The 14,489-nt window shown below is 55.0% G+C and overlaps 1 protein-coding gene across 9 annotated transcripts in view; it reads left to right on the top strand.

The window, feature by feature from the left end:
- PTPRN2 (protein tyrosine phosphatase receptor type N2) overlaps nt 1-14,489 on the top strand; it is a 1,079,664-nt gene that overhangs the window by 947,508 nt on the left and 117,667 nt on the right. For all 9 annotated transcript variants that reach the window (XM_034965368.3, XM_055115580.2, XM_034965369.3 and 6 more), the window contains one exon: nt 7,417-7,611. In XM_034965368.3, coding sequence (XP_034821259.1) covers nt 7,417-7,611 — 195 coding nt within the window. The remainder of the gene's footprint in view (nt 1-7,416; nt 7,612-14,489) is intronic.

The raw sequence follows: 14,489 nt of genomic DNA, 5'->3' as shown, positions 1-14,489 counted from the left end.
GCAACGTTACTTCCAGCTTGTAGACATCGGGTACATCCCATGTCCAAAAAGAAGGCTCGCCCTGGAAAAGCACATTCCGAAAGCAGTCGCGGCGCGGATGCAGAGCGCTGTGCCCACAGCACTGCCCACCCAGGAGGCTGTAGGGAGTGGCGGCCCCTTCTCTCTCCTCCTCCTCCTTCCTCGCCCCGTGGAAGCTCTTACGCACCTCCAGGCCCCATGCCTGCTCGCACCTCCCCATCTCTGCAGGTGCCATTGCGGCCTAGCCTTGGGGCCTGAGCCTCTCCTGCCTAAAGCTTTCTTTGACCTCAAGTTCAGGGAGGGTCCCCTCCTCCTGGCCCCACGGCACCCCTTCCCACGAACGCCCAACACGTGCTGTTGCTGTCATTCCCATCGCTTCTTGCGGTCACTCGTGCCCAGCTCCGGGTGGCGTGGGAGTGCTTGGGGGTCAGGGCCTGGTGAGTCTGACCCAGCCTGGCTCAGCCTGGTGTTCCTGGCACCCTGTGCAGTGCTGACTCGGCAAGGGACCATAGCAAACCTGATTTTGAATAAACTAATAATCATCGTAGTAGGAACAGCAAATAATCACCTGGTGTGTGCCAGGCACAGGCGCAAAGCCTCACTCTAAGCATGTTATCTTATTTAATCCTCCCAGCGGTGAAGTCGGTACCATTATCACCACTTCACAGATGGGGAAACTGAGGCACACAGAGATTAGTGTTTTCCCAAGGCCACACAGTCAGTAAGACCTGAAGCCCAGATTCAAAATCAGGCCCTCTGACTGCAGGTGCTATGAGTGGAAGAGTCAATGACTGCCCTGGACGTCAAGGAAAAGAACCAAAGTTAGGTCTGTTTTTGCAGTTCTCATCCTGCTCCTCTGAAGACATACCTGTTTTCTGGGTCCTGGTTTCTAGGAGGCGTCCATGGTGGCCCCGTTGCCTCTGTCTCAGGGCAGCTTTGTGGAGGTGCAGAGACTCTCCTAAGTGGCAGGTTCCCCCAGAGCCTTCAGAAAAGCCTGCGCTGGTGATGTGAGGGAAACATGGCTGGTGCCTCCGGGGAGCCGCGTCCTGCCCATCGTAGTGTCCAGGGAAGTAGGACGCGTCTCTCACCTGCCCCCAGGCTCAGGGGCAGCATGGGGGGCTTCAGCCCCAGACACCTCCTCCACCCAGGACCCGGCTTGCCCACCATCCCGTTCCTCCCTGCAGGCCATTCCTGGCCTTATCACTGCCAACCTTCTCGGCCCAGGACCTGGCTTCCCCATCATCCCATTCCTCCCTGCAGGCCATTCCCGGCCTTATCGCTGCTCAGATGTTTGCCTGAGCCACTTGCTAAATAGAAACTTGGTAGCGGTGGGTTCAGAGCGGAGCAGCGCCCGGCTAGAGCACCTGCCCCCATTCCCAGGCGGAAGCCCGCAGGGAGAGGGCCTTCAGGCAAGAGCAGCGTCCCCGGCCGCGCATTGCCTTGCTTTGGGCACACCCTTCTCCCACGGCAGCGTCTCCCTCTGCACAGGCGAAGAGCTGCCACCACGGGTCTCCAGCATTCTGCGCCAAGCTTTCGGGCGCTTCCTCTCTGCCAGGGACATTTTTCTTGGATCTTTATTGCAGTTTCCCTCCTTTGAAACAGTTAAGACCTTCAAGAGGACCCTGCGCTGCGCAGTGACACGAGACCACTGGTGAGAGCCGCCCGTCCCCGCTGAGCAGCACCGAACCCTGGGTCTCCCTCACCGTGCACCAGCACTGAGCCACTGGGCACTGAGCCACCCGCCGGAGGAGGCGATGTCGGCTTGTCCAGCTCTAAATTCTGCGACTTTGGCCCGGTGCAGTGGCTCACGCCTGTAATCCCAACACTTTTCGAGGCCAAGGCAGGTGGATCACCTAAGGTCAAGAGTTCAAGACCAGCCTGGCCAATGTGGTGAAGCCCGTCTCTACTAAAAATACAAAAATTAGCTGGGTGTGGTGGTGCACGCCTGTAATTCCAGCTACTCGGGAGGCTGAGGCAGCAGAATCGCTTGAACCCGGGAGGCGGAGGTTGCAGTGAGCTGCGATTACACCACTGCACTCCAGCCTGGGCGACAGAGCGAGACTCTGTCTCATAATAATAGTAATAATAAATTCTGTAACTTCTTCAGAAATATCTTTACATTTGCCAAGCCGTCAAGAGTTTGGCTCTGGCTTAGAGAACGGCCTTAACTTCTGTTCACTAATACGTCTCTCTTACTCATTAATGCTTGAGGCTTTCTCTGTAGCTGCCTCCATGCTAAGCACTGAATATACAGGAAACCATTTATTTTAATCTTCACAGTGACTATAGGATTATCTCCATTTATAAAGTGAAAAAAATAGGCTTAGAGACCTTTAGAGGTTTTCCCAAGGTCACTTGAAAAGTTTGTGGTTGTTTGCTATTGGTGACTTTGGGAGAAAAATAAATACAATAAAAACGGAAGTTTGTGGTGCAGCAGGGACCTCAGTCCTGTGGGGCCTTTGATGGCTTCACCCTCCGTGGCACTCAGGAAATAACAGAGCTCAGACCTCACTGTAGCTCTCCCATGGGTGGCAAATCACAGGATGGGCATGGAACTAGCTTGATTTTTTATTTTTATGTGAGTAAATCTCCAGCGTTTCAAATCCTCTTCCCCAGAGGGTCACATTCTCGGACCCTCTGGGTTCCCTAGCTGTAGCTGTTCTCATGCTTTGGTTGGACGTTATTTTTCTGGAGAAATTGTGTGAAGAGATAGAAGTTACTTCAGAAACATTTCTCAGTGTGCTTTTCCCCCACGTCAAGCAAAATTCATGTGCACAATTGAGAAATAAATGAGATGTATACTCAGGTTGGTTACTGGTATCATCTACCTTATTAAAATCATCCCTCGTCGGGTGGATCACCTCAGGTCAGGAGTTCGAGACCAGCCTGGCCAATATGGTGAAACCCTGTCTCTACTAAAAATAGAAAAATTAGCCGCTCATGATGGCAGGCGCCTGTAATCCTAGCTAATCAGGGGGGTGAGGCAGGAGAATCGTTTGAACCCAGGAGGTGGAGGTTGCAGTGAGCCGAGATCGTGCCTCTCCACTCCAGCCTGGGAGACAGAGTGAGGCTCCATATCAAAAATAAAAATAAAAAATAAAGAATTATCCTTTGTGGGGTTTTTTTGTTTGTTTATTTTGCTTTGTTTTTGAGATTCTGAGAAAACGTGGGTGGATTTTTTTAAACACACTCACTATTTTAAAACTGTCTATAAACTAACAAGTACCTGAAGATGTATGGGAAAGAAGGAACTGGAACTCTCCCTTTTCTTAGAGACCCCTTACCCTCACCAGAGGCGCTTGGTAAAGTCCACCTTCCCCTGTGCGTCTCTGCCCGGTCCCCGTAGTCATCCCCCCCGCCCCCCCATCCCTGTGACCATCCTCCCACCCCTGTCCCTGCGGCTATCCGCCTCCCGCCCAGTCCCCCCGGCCATCCCCCCCCATCCCCGCGGCCATCCCCCCCCTTCCCCACGGTCGTCCCCCCCATCCCCGCAGTCGTCCCCCCCCAGTCCCCGGGGTCATCCCCCCCGCCCCCCCATCCCTGTGACCATCCTCCCACCCCTGTCCCTGCTGCTATCCGCCTCCCGCCCAGTCCCCCCGGCCATCCCCCCCCATCCCCGCGGCCATCCCCCCCTTCCCCACAGTCGTCACCCCCATCCCCGCAGTCGTCCCCCCCCAGTCCCCGCAGTCATCCTCCCTGTCCCCGCAGTCATCCCCCCCAGTCCCCGCAGTCATCCCCCCCGTCCCTGCAGTCATCCTCCCTGTCCCCAGCTGCTCTCACAGGGGCTGCAGGCTCCTGGAGAGTGGGGGCCGCAGGGCCCCTTCCCACAGCACCTGTATCTCGCTACGAGTACGAAGCAGAGAGCCCGGGAGCATGAATTGCTCATCCCAGAGAGCCAGGTGGAGGGAAATGTTTTCTAGATGGTGTGGTGCCGGTGGGCTTGGCAGACATCTTTAAAACCAAGGAAGCTGGCAGCCCGGGGTGAAGGGAGAATGGACACAAGGAAGCCGGCACCCCGGGGTGAAGGGAGAAGGGACACATGGAGTGTTTCCTGAGCTTTGGCAGTTGCCTTGGGGAGTGCAAGACCTTTGACGCACACGGCTGGGGGGAGCGAGTGGGTGGCTTGGCCTCCCCCCGACACCACCAAAATGAAACCAAGGCAGCAGCAGCCCACGAGGTTCCCCAGAGCCTTTCTTTTTCTCACGAATGCACTTTCACCTCTTCTGTTGAGCTCCAGTTCTCTTAAAAACTTTTTCTGTGTATCATTTCATTTTGCAGACTCAGGGTACAGGTATATTTTCACCAGGCAATAGGATGGGCTATCCTAACACAGTGGTTAGAACACTTTCAAAACGAGATTGTTGGTCAGACGTCAGGGGGGCACCCAGGCTGCACCCTGAAGGTGAGCGGCAGCAGCGGGGTCCCGGCGTGTTCTGAGCACCTGAGGCTGCATGGCCGTGTCCTGCCTGCAGGCGGGTCCCATACGGCCGGGCAGGTGCTCGGGATGCCCGCCGCGTGTGTGGTTGAGCTTTGACTGGGGAAGGAGGGTCGAAGACCCTGCAGTGATCCCTCAGAAGCTGTCTTGGGGTGTTATGTTGAGAGTTTCCTTTAAATCCGGGAACTTCTGCTTTGGTGTCTACTCAGCAGCACAGGCCTTTCTCCCTCCCCTGTGCCTTCTGTCTCCCGCGTGGCTCCATTTGCCTTCTCTTGCATGGGCTCTTGGACATTGCTTTGGAAAGAGAAAGAAACGTCAGAATGAGGTTCTTCTTTTTTCTGCAAACTCTTTGATTGTGGTACCAGTTTCTGTATCTCAGTCCACAGTGCAAACCGCCCCCGGCCTCCCCTGTGGCTTATATTCTGATAGAATGAGAAGCCACCCAACGAAGGCTACTGTGGCGTTATCCCAGAATATTCCATGCTGATGACAGGGGAGGATCCAGTGGATGCTTTCTTGAATCTATAGGAGTGTGTGTTTGTGGCGTGTGCAGTGTGTGTGTGTCTGTGATGTGTGTATGTGTGTGTGGTGTGTGTGTCTGTGATGTGTGTATATGTGTGTGGTGTCTGTGTCTGTGACATATGTTTGTGGTGTGTGTGTGTGGTGTGTGTGTCTGTGATATGTGTGTTGTGTGTGTGTCTGTGATGTGTGTGGTGTGTGTGTGGTGTGTGTGTGATGTGTGTGGTGTGTGTGGTGTATGTGTGTATATGTGTGATGTGTGTGGTGTGTGTATATGTGTGATGTCTGTGGTGTGTGTGTGGTGTATGTGTGTGTATATGTGTGATGTGTGTGGTGTGTGTGGTGTATGTGTGTGTATATGTGTGATGTGTGTGGTGTGTGTGTGTGGTGTATGTGTGTATATGTGTGATGTGTGTGGTGTCTGTGTGTGGTGTATGTGTGTGTATATGTGTGATGTCTGTGGTGTGTGTGTGGTGTATGTGTGTGTATATGTGTGATGTGTGTGGTGTGTGTGGTGTATGTGTGTGTATATGTGTGATGTGTGTGGTGTGTGTGTGTGGTGTGTGTGTATATGTGTGATGTGTGTGGTGTATGTGTGTGTATATGTGTGATGTGTGTGTGGTGTATGTGTGGGTATATGTGTGATGTGTGTGGTGTGTGTGGTGTGTGTGTATATGTGTGATGTGTGTGGTGTGTGTGGTGTATGTGTGTGTATATGTGTGATGTGTGTGGTGTGTGTGTGGTGTATGTGTGTGTATATGTGTGATGTGTGTGGTGTGTGTGGTGTATGTGTGTGTATATGTGTGATGTGTGTGGTGTGTGTGTGGTGTATGTGTGTGTATATGTGTGATGTGTGTGGTGTGTGTGGTGTATGTGTGTGTATATGTGTGATGTGTGTGGCGTGTGTGTGGTGTATGTGTGTGTATATGTGTGATGTGTGTGGTGTGTGTGTGGTGTGTGTGTGGTGTATGTGTGGGTATATGTGTGATGTGTGTGGTGTGTGTGTGGTGTATGTGTGTGTATATGTGTGATGTGTGTGGTGTGTGTGGTGTATGTGTGTATATGTGTGATGTGTGTGGTGTATGTGTGTATATGTGTGATGTGTGTGGTGTGTGTGGTGTGTGTGTGTATATGTGTGATGTGTGTGGTGTGTGTGTGTATATGTGTGATGTGTGGTGTGTGTGGTGTATGTGTGTGTATATGTGTGATGTGTGTGGTGTGTGTGTGGTGTATGTATGTGTATATGTGTGATGTGTGTGGTGTGTGTGGTGTATGTGTGTGTATATGTGTGATGTGTGTGGTGTGTGTGGTGTATGTGTGTGTATATGTGTGATGTGTGTGGTGTGTGTGTGGTGTATGTGTGGATATATGTGTGATGTGTGTGGTGTATGTGTGTGTATGTGTGATGTGTGTGGTGTGTGTGTGTATATGTGTGATGTGTGTGGTGTGTGTGGTGTGTGTGTATATGTGTGATGTGTGTGGTGTGTGTGTGGTGTGTGTGTGGTGTATGTGTGGGTATATGTGTGATGTGTGTGGTGTGTGTGGTGTATGTGTGTGTATATGTGTGATGTGTGTGGTGTGTGTGGTGTATGTGTGTATATGTGTGATGTGTGTGGTGTATGTGTGTGTATATGTGTGATGTGTGTGGTGTGTGTGGTGTATGTGTGTGTATATGTGTGATGTGTGTGGTGTGTGTGTATATGTGTGATGTGTGGTGTGTGTGTGGTGTATGTGTGTGTATATGTGTGATGTGTGTGGTGTGTGTGTGGTGTATGTATGTGTATATGTGTGATGTGTGTGGTGTGTGTGGTGTGTGTGTATATGTGTGATGTGTGTGGTGTGTGTGGTGTATGTGTGTGTATATGTGTGATGTGTGTGGTGTGTGTGTGGTGTATGTGTGGATATATGTGTGATGTGTGTGGTGTGTGTGTGGTGTATGTGTGTGTATATGTGTGATGTGTGTGGTGTGTGTGTATATGTGTGATGTGTGTGGTGTGTGTGGTGTGTGTGTATATGTGTGATGTGTGGTGTGTGTGTGGTGTATGTGTGTGTATATGTGTGATGTGTGTGGTGTGTGTGGTGTATGTGTGTGTATATGTGTGATGTGTGTGGTGTGTGTGTGGTGTATGTGTGTGTATATGTGTGATGTGTGTATCTGTGATGTGTGTGTGTATGTGTGTTTGTATTCTCAGATTCTGAGAGCAAGGCCTCTATCTCTTTTCCTGCACAAGCCTGAAGTCTTCTCGGGGCACCGTGCTGGGCGCATGCTTTGGGGTGCGTTGACCGTCATGTTGCGGGGGCCTGCCCTGGGGTAAACTCTCGCCTGCCTGAACCTTGGATCTTAGCAGGAGAAGGGGTTGGTGCCACGTGGGTGCCGTGGCCCTCGTCCTGCTGGGTGTCCCCAATGCCACTAACCCCCTGCCCTTCCTCCCCCTGTCCTGCAGGAGCTGTGCCGCCAGCGTATGGCCACGCGGCCACCAGACCGACCCGAGGGCCCACACACGTCACGCATCAGCAGCGTCTCATCCCAGTTCAGCGACGGGCCGATCCCCAGCCCCTCCGCGCGCAGCAGCGCCTCATCCTGGTCCGAGGAGCCCGTGCAGTCCAACATGGACATCTCCACCGGCCACATGATCCTGGTAAGCCCAGTCCTTGCACTCCCTGCCACACAAACACCAGGGCCCTCCTTCCTCGGCCCCTGCAACACCCAGCATCTGCGCCCGCTGACCCTCGGGGACGGGGCGATGATGGCTGCACCCTGCCCGCTGCAGAGGCTGACAGGCAGGGCTCTTTCTGCAGGGAGTCTTCTTAATTTAGATAAACAAGAATATTTACTTGCTGAGATCTTTGCCGTGCTTCTGCCTGGAACGTGCAGCCCCCACACACACTCCCTGGTGTGTAAGAGTGAGCACCCGCTATTTAGTTTTCAGTGGAATACACGTCTGTTAGTGCCTACCATGTGCGCTGCCGTTTTGGGCCTCTGACTTGGAAGCAGCGGCTGTCTCCTTGGCACTCAAGGCCAGCAAGCGTCATTTGGGTAAATAAATGTCACTGCTGTGACAGCAAGGCAGGAGGAAGTGCGGGCTGGGTGCTCGGCTCTTCACAGGAGCCTTCCTGGTGGCGCCGGCACAGAAGCTCACGGCGACGCGGCTTCAGCGGCCTTTTCCAGGGTCCTCGCTGGAGTGATCACGCGTGTGTGGCCGTGCATTGCCACTCCATACATAATGAATGTCCGGGTGTTATTAGGACAGCTGTCGATAGCGCAGCACGTCCTGCTGGCTGCCTCCTGGATCTCCAGGCCGTAGGCGTCATCCCGGTGGGTGACCGTGCCTGGCGGTGCTGTTTCCCGCACTGGAGATGGAGCCTCTGGGGTGAAAGGGCAGAGCCCGTTACGCTGCTTGGCCAAAGCAGCGGCTGCACTTACGGGTCAGGGAAACATTCTTCGCCGTACCGTTAAGTTCCCAGGTTGCAGGATGGACCCTGTAAGTTGCTGTTAAATGCTTACATTTTTTAAAAATTATTTTTGCCTAATGAGTTAATAATAGTATAGACTGGTGGATCTGGACCACAAAAAGCCAGAAAACCATGTTTTCACTAAAAAGCCTCATTGCAGAGCTTGGAGATCAAGGCTGGAGGCCTCCTGGCCCAGCTGACACTCCAGGGACAAACAGCGGACGGCTGGTGGGAAACACGCAGTTCTAGACCCGCTTGGACCAGATGTTTGGGGAAACTGAGGAACTCAGCAGCCTTCTCCCTGGATAACTTAAAATGAGGAGAAGCAACAGTCAAGAAGCCTGGCTTTCCCGATCCGTGAGCTGAGCAGGGCACATTTTTTCCCATCACTCCCTGGGGCGAGCCCACGAAGCCGGACCACCCGCCGGAAATCGAACCCGATGTGTTCACACCCGGGAGCAGACAGCTCGTGGAGTTCACTCGGCAGACTTGTCATCGACTTTGGCAGAACCTCCTCCCTTGATGGACTGTGGTTTTGTTACTTTAGATCTGACTTTTCTGAGGCTGTTTTGACATTTGTCCCTTTTAGAAAAGAAGCAGAGACCAGGAGTTCATATTTGTGATGAGATTTGGTATTAGGGTCAAACACATCAGCCAAAGCCATTCATCTGACAGGTCAGCCAAGAGGAGAGCCGCTTAGCGAGCTCTCATTGTGTTCTGGTATTTCCACATTTCAAGGTGCTTGAGGAACAATTTGATGATATCTCAAGCTCTATTGGTACCTGGAAATACTGTATTTCTCGGAGAATTGTGTTTGGCATTCACATATGTAATGGCAGCTCTGACAGCAAGCGCGAGGGTTCACTTCTGCTGGAATGCCTAAACTGCAAGGACAGACTCAGCCCCTACCTGGCGGAAACCCTGCAAAGTCTGACTCCAGACACCCTGTTGGGGGGTCATTGAGGGCCACACACCGTGACAGGGGCCTGTTTCGGAACGCGTCTCACCACCGCCCACAACTGCAGGGCCGAAACGAGAAACACACTCAGGCCAAGTATGAGTCCGGCTGACTTAGACTCTGTGCGTACAGATTGTAAACTCAGGGAAACTGGATCTTCCTCATCAACCAATGCTGTTTTGAAAATGAATGCTACTGAGATATTTCCCTGACTCCACGATGCCAGCAGGTGCTGGTGGGAGTCGGGGTGGGTGTGGGGAGCGGCGGGCACAGTGTGGAGTTGGGGTGGGTGTGGGGAGCGGCGGGCATGGTGTGGAATTGGGGTGGGTGTGGGGAGAGGTGGGCATCGTGCGGAGTCGGGGTGGGTGTGGGGAGTGGCGGGCAGTGTGGAGTTGGGGTGGGTGTGGGGAGCGGCGGGCGTCGTGTGGAGTCGGGGTGGGTGTGGGGAGCGGCGGGCGTCGTGTGGAGTCGGGGTGGGTGTGGGGAGCGGCGGGCGTCGTGTGGAGTCGGGGTGGGTGTGGGAAGAGGCGGGCGTCGTGTGGAGTCGGGGTGGGTGTGGGGAGAGGCGGGTGTCGTGTGCAGTTGGGGTGGGTGTGGGGAGCAGCGGGCATCGTGTGGAGTCGGGGTGGGTGTGGGGAGTGGCGGGCGTCGTGTGCAGTTGGGGTGGGTGTGGGGAGCAGCGGGCATCATGTGGAGTTGGGGTGGGTGTGGGGAGCAGCGGGCATTGTGTGGAGTCCAGCAACCAAGTGGGCCAGGCGTGGGCCTTGGACCCTGGCGTCTCCTCTCACTCAGCAGTTCTGATTTTCCTTCCTCTGAGCTCACTTTACAAGTGCATTCCCGTGCCCTCTCAGCCATGCGGGGTCTCCTGGTGGGCATGTCCCTGGTACAGGAGCAGAGAGGCACAGACTCACGCCACAGGTGAGCTCCAGGTAGACCTTTTCCCAGGACTCACACAGGTGGCCTTTTAGGCTCGGAAGCTACAGACAATCTCGGGGCACTGACCGCCACCCTCCCTGGCACACACAGGCTGTAGAAAGCACATGCAGGTTGGTGCCGCAGGAACGCATCAGAGTCGCCGACCTTCCGACTCATCACAGCTACAAGGCAGCCAATTCCGTGGTGATCCAGCAGCCCAGCCCTCTGTGCGCAAAGCCTCGTTTCCGCCAGACACCCAACCGGCCACCTCACTGCCCCTCACCTGAGGATGGCAGGACGGTCAGATAAGCCACAGAGATTCCCAGCGACATGTTCCTGACATGCAGCCACTCCTGGGGCACGTTGGACAAAACGTGGCATCTGAACCCCACGATCCGATGAAATAAACAGCAGAGGTTGGTGATGTCTGGAGGCCAAGCTAGATGTGAGGAGCCCCAGCAGGTGGGAGAGGCCGGCCGCACCGTCTGGGGGGCAGGCTCAGCACCAAGAGCGGAGACTTTCTGTGACAAAGGACACATGTGGGAGGGTGGAGGCTGCACACTGCCCCGGAGCCCAGACCTTCAGGCGGGGCTGGCCTGGCTGTGGCCCCACAGGAAGGGCCTCCTGGCCCCGAGAGCCCCCTCCCGCCCTGGGACACTCTACCCACTGGAGCTCACGCTGCTGCTTTCTGCACAGAGGCTGGGATTCTGTGCTGGAGACCCGGAGTAACAGAACTCTAGAAATGAGCAGTCCATCTAGAGAGGGGAGCACACAACACTCTTATAAAGGAGACGGGCCAGGGTGTGAGAGAAGGAGGCTTCCCTGGGAGACAGGAGGCGGCAGGTGCCTGCCCCGATGGGGGGATCCATGGGGCTGTGCAGCCACTGGGTGTCACCAGGAAGAGGCTGGTGTCTCAGGACTGCAGGAAGGGACTTAGTTACCTGGTCAAGGTGTCCCAGCAGGTGGAACAAGAGGGAGAGCACACGTCTCAGGGACCCCCGGAGAAGGGGCCACATGAAAGCCTGATGGGAAGGGGCAGGGGTGGGCAGCCGCTGGGTCCCCCGCTCTGCCATGACAGCAGGTGGTCGGGTCTAGATGTGGAGCACAGATTCTGGGCTCCATCAGCAAGGTGTCAGAGCTGAGACGCTTTGCTGTTGCAGGTGCTGTGTCCCAGGACAGACCTCCAACCTCTGTCTTCTCCCCTGTGAGACGGGCTTGATGGCAGTGCCTTTCCCCTGGGGTTCCTGTGAGGGTAAAACCGGGTGAGCATCTGAGATGCCGCCCATCCTGAGACCTCACCTGTGCCGCAGGTGCGTCGGGCTGCAGAGGAAGGGGTTGTGCTGAAGGAACAGAGCCCGGCGGGGCCTTTGCTTGGTAGGGTTTGGGCCTCTGGGCCTGCATTCTCTACACTCTGCCTGATCCCTGTCTCTGGGCTTTGATTCTGGTTTTTGTGTTGCTTTGCCTTCATTTTCTTAGAAAGGTCCTTTAAAAATTCCAGTTTTCTTCTGGGATGAACTAAGGAGAAAGGGCTTTATTTGCAGGGAAAACCCAGCCCAGAATGTCACTTGTTCCTGGAAAATGGGCCTCCCAGGCGCAGGGAAGGTGCAGGCCGTGCCCCTGCCTTGGACTGTCTGGAAGAAGCTGAGTCAAGGCTCACCTGCGGGTGAACGGAGCACTCAGAGGAGGGAGAGGCAGGAAGAAAACACTTCCATCAAGAAACCGGTACATTTCTCTGGAAACGGCCGAAAGGCGACGCGGAGATGCTCACTCAGAGCAAGGCTCGGGACTCTGAAAAGCAAGGACGTGACGAAGGCAACTTCGCAGGACGGTTATCAAAGCGGCTGCGTGTTAATCATCTGCGGGGACGTGGCTTCTCAAGAAATCCTGTCGCATCCTTTTGTAAGATAAAGAATCATCGAGTTTTTTCAAGATCTGTTTCCCTATCACTTTGCTTTCAGAAGGGTGACATTTCTGCCTGGCTGGCTCTGAGTGAGGAGGTGGAGAAGAGTGTCACCGTCCCGATGTGACTAATTACGCCTGAGTCGGCCGGGAGCCACCGCGTCCACCTTTAAAGGCTAGAGAACGTTCTTTGGAGAGTGGGGATGTTAAGAAAAAAGTTGGCTTCATACTTGTCCATTCGACTTAAATAATATAGAACTTAACTTGGGAAAGCCGTGCTGAGTAAGTGCTTTTCCGAATCCATCCTCTTGAGTGTTGAAGATGAGGATATGGACAGTGATCTTTGAGTTCGCTCATCCTTGGAGAGTCCTGAGGCACTGAGGGCACAGGAGCTGTGAGTAGGCCCATTTCACAGATGACGACATTAAAACCAAGCGCAGTGACAGAGACGTGAAAAACGAAAAGTTAGGCATTGCAGGAAGTGACCAAAGATTTCCCATGATCACAGAAGACAGGAAAGTTCATGAATTTTGCCAAGGACGGAGGGGGTGCTGCCAGCCTGTGGAGTCACGCCGCACCTTCCGCAGATTTGCCTGTGGGGTTTCTGAACTCCCAGCGTGGGACGTGTGATGCGTGTCAGTGCTGGCGACCAACAGATGCCGGCACAAGCTGTGACCTCCTGAGACCCACACGGCTCACGGCCTCTGACCTTCGGCCCTCCTGCCTGCCTGGAGTCTTCCCTGGGCCCGTCGTGTCTGTGCCTGTGCACCTTGAGAGATCTCTGTCTCTCATTGTTTGATCTTGTCAGGCTCCAGGCTTCTTAGTTCTTAGCAATAAGTCACCGAACCAGGAGGGCCTTGCGAAACCATGCCGGATGTCCCTGCCCAAGGCTGCAAGTCACCAGCTGCAGCAGAAAGGGGCTGGGGTCCCCTGCACCCCACACCACCAGTGCCGGGGCCTTGGCAGGCGCTCCCCTGGCCCCAGTCCCTCCACCTTCAGACCCAGTGCCCTGTATTTCCGGAAGATTCCATTGCATCGTTCCCACATGGTTGATGGGCACAGATGGCTGCTCTCCCAGGATGAAGGGCACTGGGCCACCGAGAATTTCACTCTGGGGCCACGCGGCTGGGCTGGCCGTTCTCGCTCTGGCTCGGGTGCTGGCGAGGAGGCCTAATGAGTAAACCAGGCCGCAGGGTGAACTCTCCAGCTTTGTGGGGCCTGCGTTCACAGACACAGCAGGCTGTTGCTGCTGTCTGGACGATGCCGGCTTCGTGGCGCACATTTGGAGGAGCCTATTTTTGCAGGAAAGCTGTTTCTCACCATTGAGGACTGCCTGGCATAGGCAAGGCCTGCACATGGAGGGGTACATAGTCCCCCCCTTCCCAGCACGGCGGGTGGGGGTGTGCCCTGCCCTGATGGGGAGCCCCTGCGGGGGATGTCTCTCTCCAGCGGGCAGGTTTGGGAAGCCTTCACACCACACAGGACCGGGCACGGAGCCCCATGACCAGAGATGGCATTAAACCAGCAGGGAAGGGGGAAGCTGGGGCAAGAGGCAGAGCCAGGAGAGGAGGAGCGTCCAGGTGCCATAGTAGCCGGCTCTGGAGACCCCGAGACTTCCCAGCCTCACTCCTGCAGGCCTGGGGAGCTCCTTTGAGAGCCATTTACGCATCCACCGAGTTCAGTGCACACTGGATGGGTCTGACCCACCGAGTTCAGTGCACGCTGGATGGGTCTGACCCACCGAGTTCAGTGCACGCTGGATGGGTCTGACCCACCGAGTTCAGTGCACAGTGAATGGGTCTGACCCACCGAGTTCAGTGCACGCTGGATGGGTCCAACCCACTGAGTTCAGTGCACAGTGAATGGGTCCAACCCACCGAGTTCAGTGCATGCTGGATGGGTCCAACCCACCAAGTTCAGTGCACGCTGGATGGGTCCGACCCACCGAGTTCAGTGCACAGTGAATGGGTCCGACCCACCAAGTTCAGTGCACGCTGGATGGGTCCGACCCACCGAGTTCAGTGCACAGTGAATGGGTCCGACCCACCAAGTTCAGTGCACGCTGGATGGGTCCGACCCACCGAGTTCAGTGCACAGTGAATGGGTCCGACCCACCGAGTTCAGTGCACGCTGGATGGGTCTGACCCACCGAGTTCAGTGCACAGCGAATGGGTCCGACCCACCGAGTTCAGTGCACGCTGGATGGGTCTGACCCACCGAGTTCAGTGCACGCTGCATGGGTCTGACCCACCGAGTTCAGAGCACGCTGGATGGGTCTGACCCACCGAGTTC

This window comes from Pan paniscus, chromosome 6 (assembly GCF_029289425.2).
Source record: "Pan paniscus chromosome 6, NHGRI_mPanPan1-v2.0_pri, whole genome shotgun sequence".
Lineage (NCBI taxonomy): Eukaryota > Metazoa > Chordata > Mammalia > Primates > Hominidae > Pan > Pan paniscus.
The sequence above is the reverse complement of the archived record's forward strand: the minus strand, read 5'-3'. Positions and strand labels throughout refer to the sequence as shown.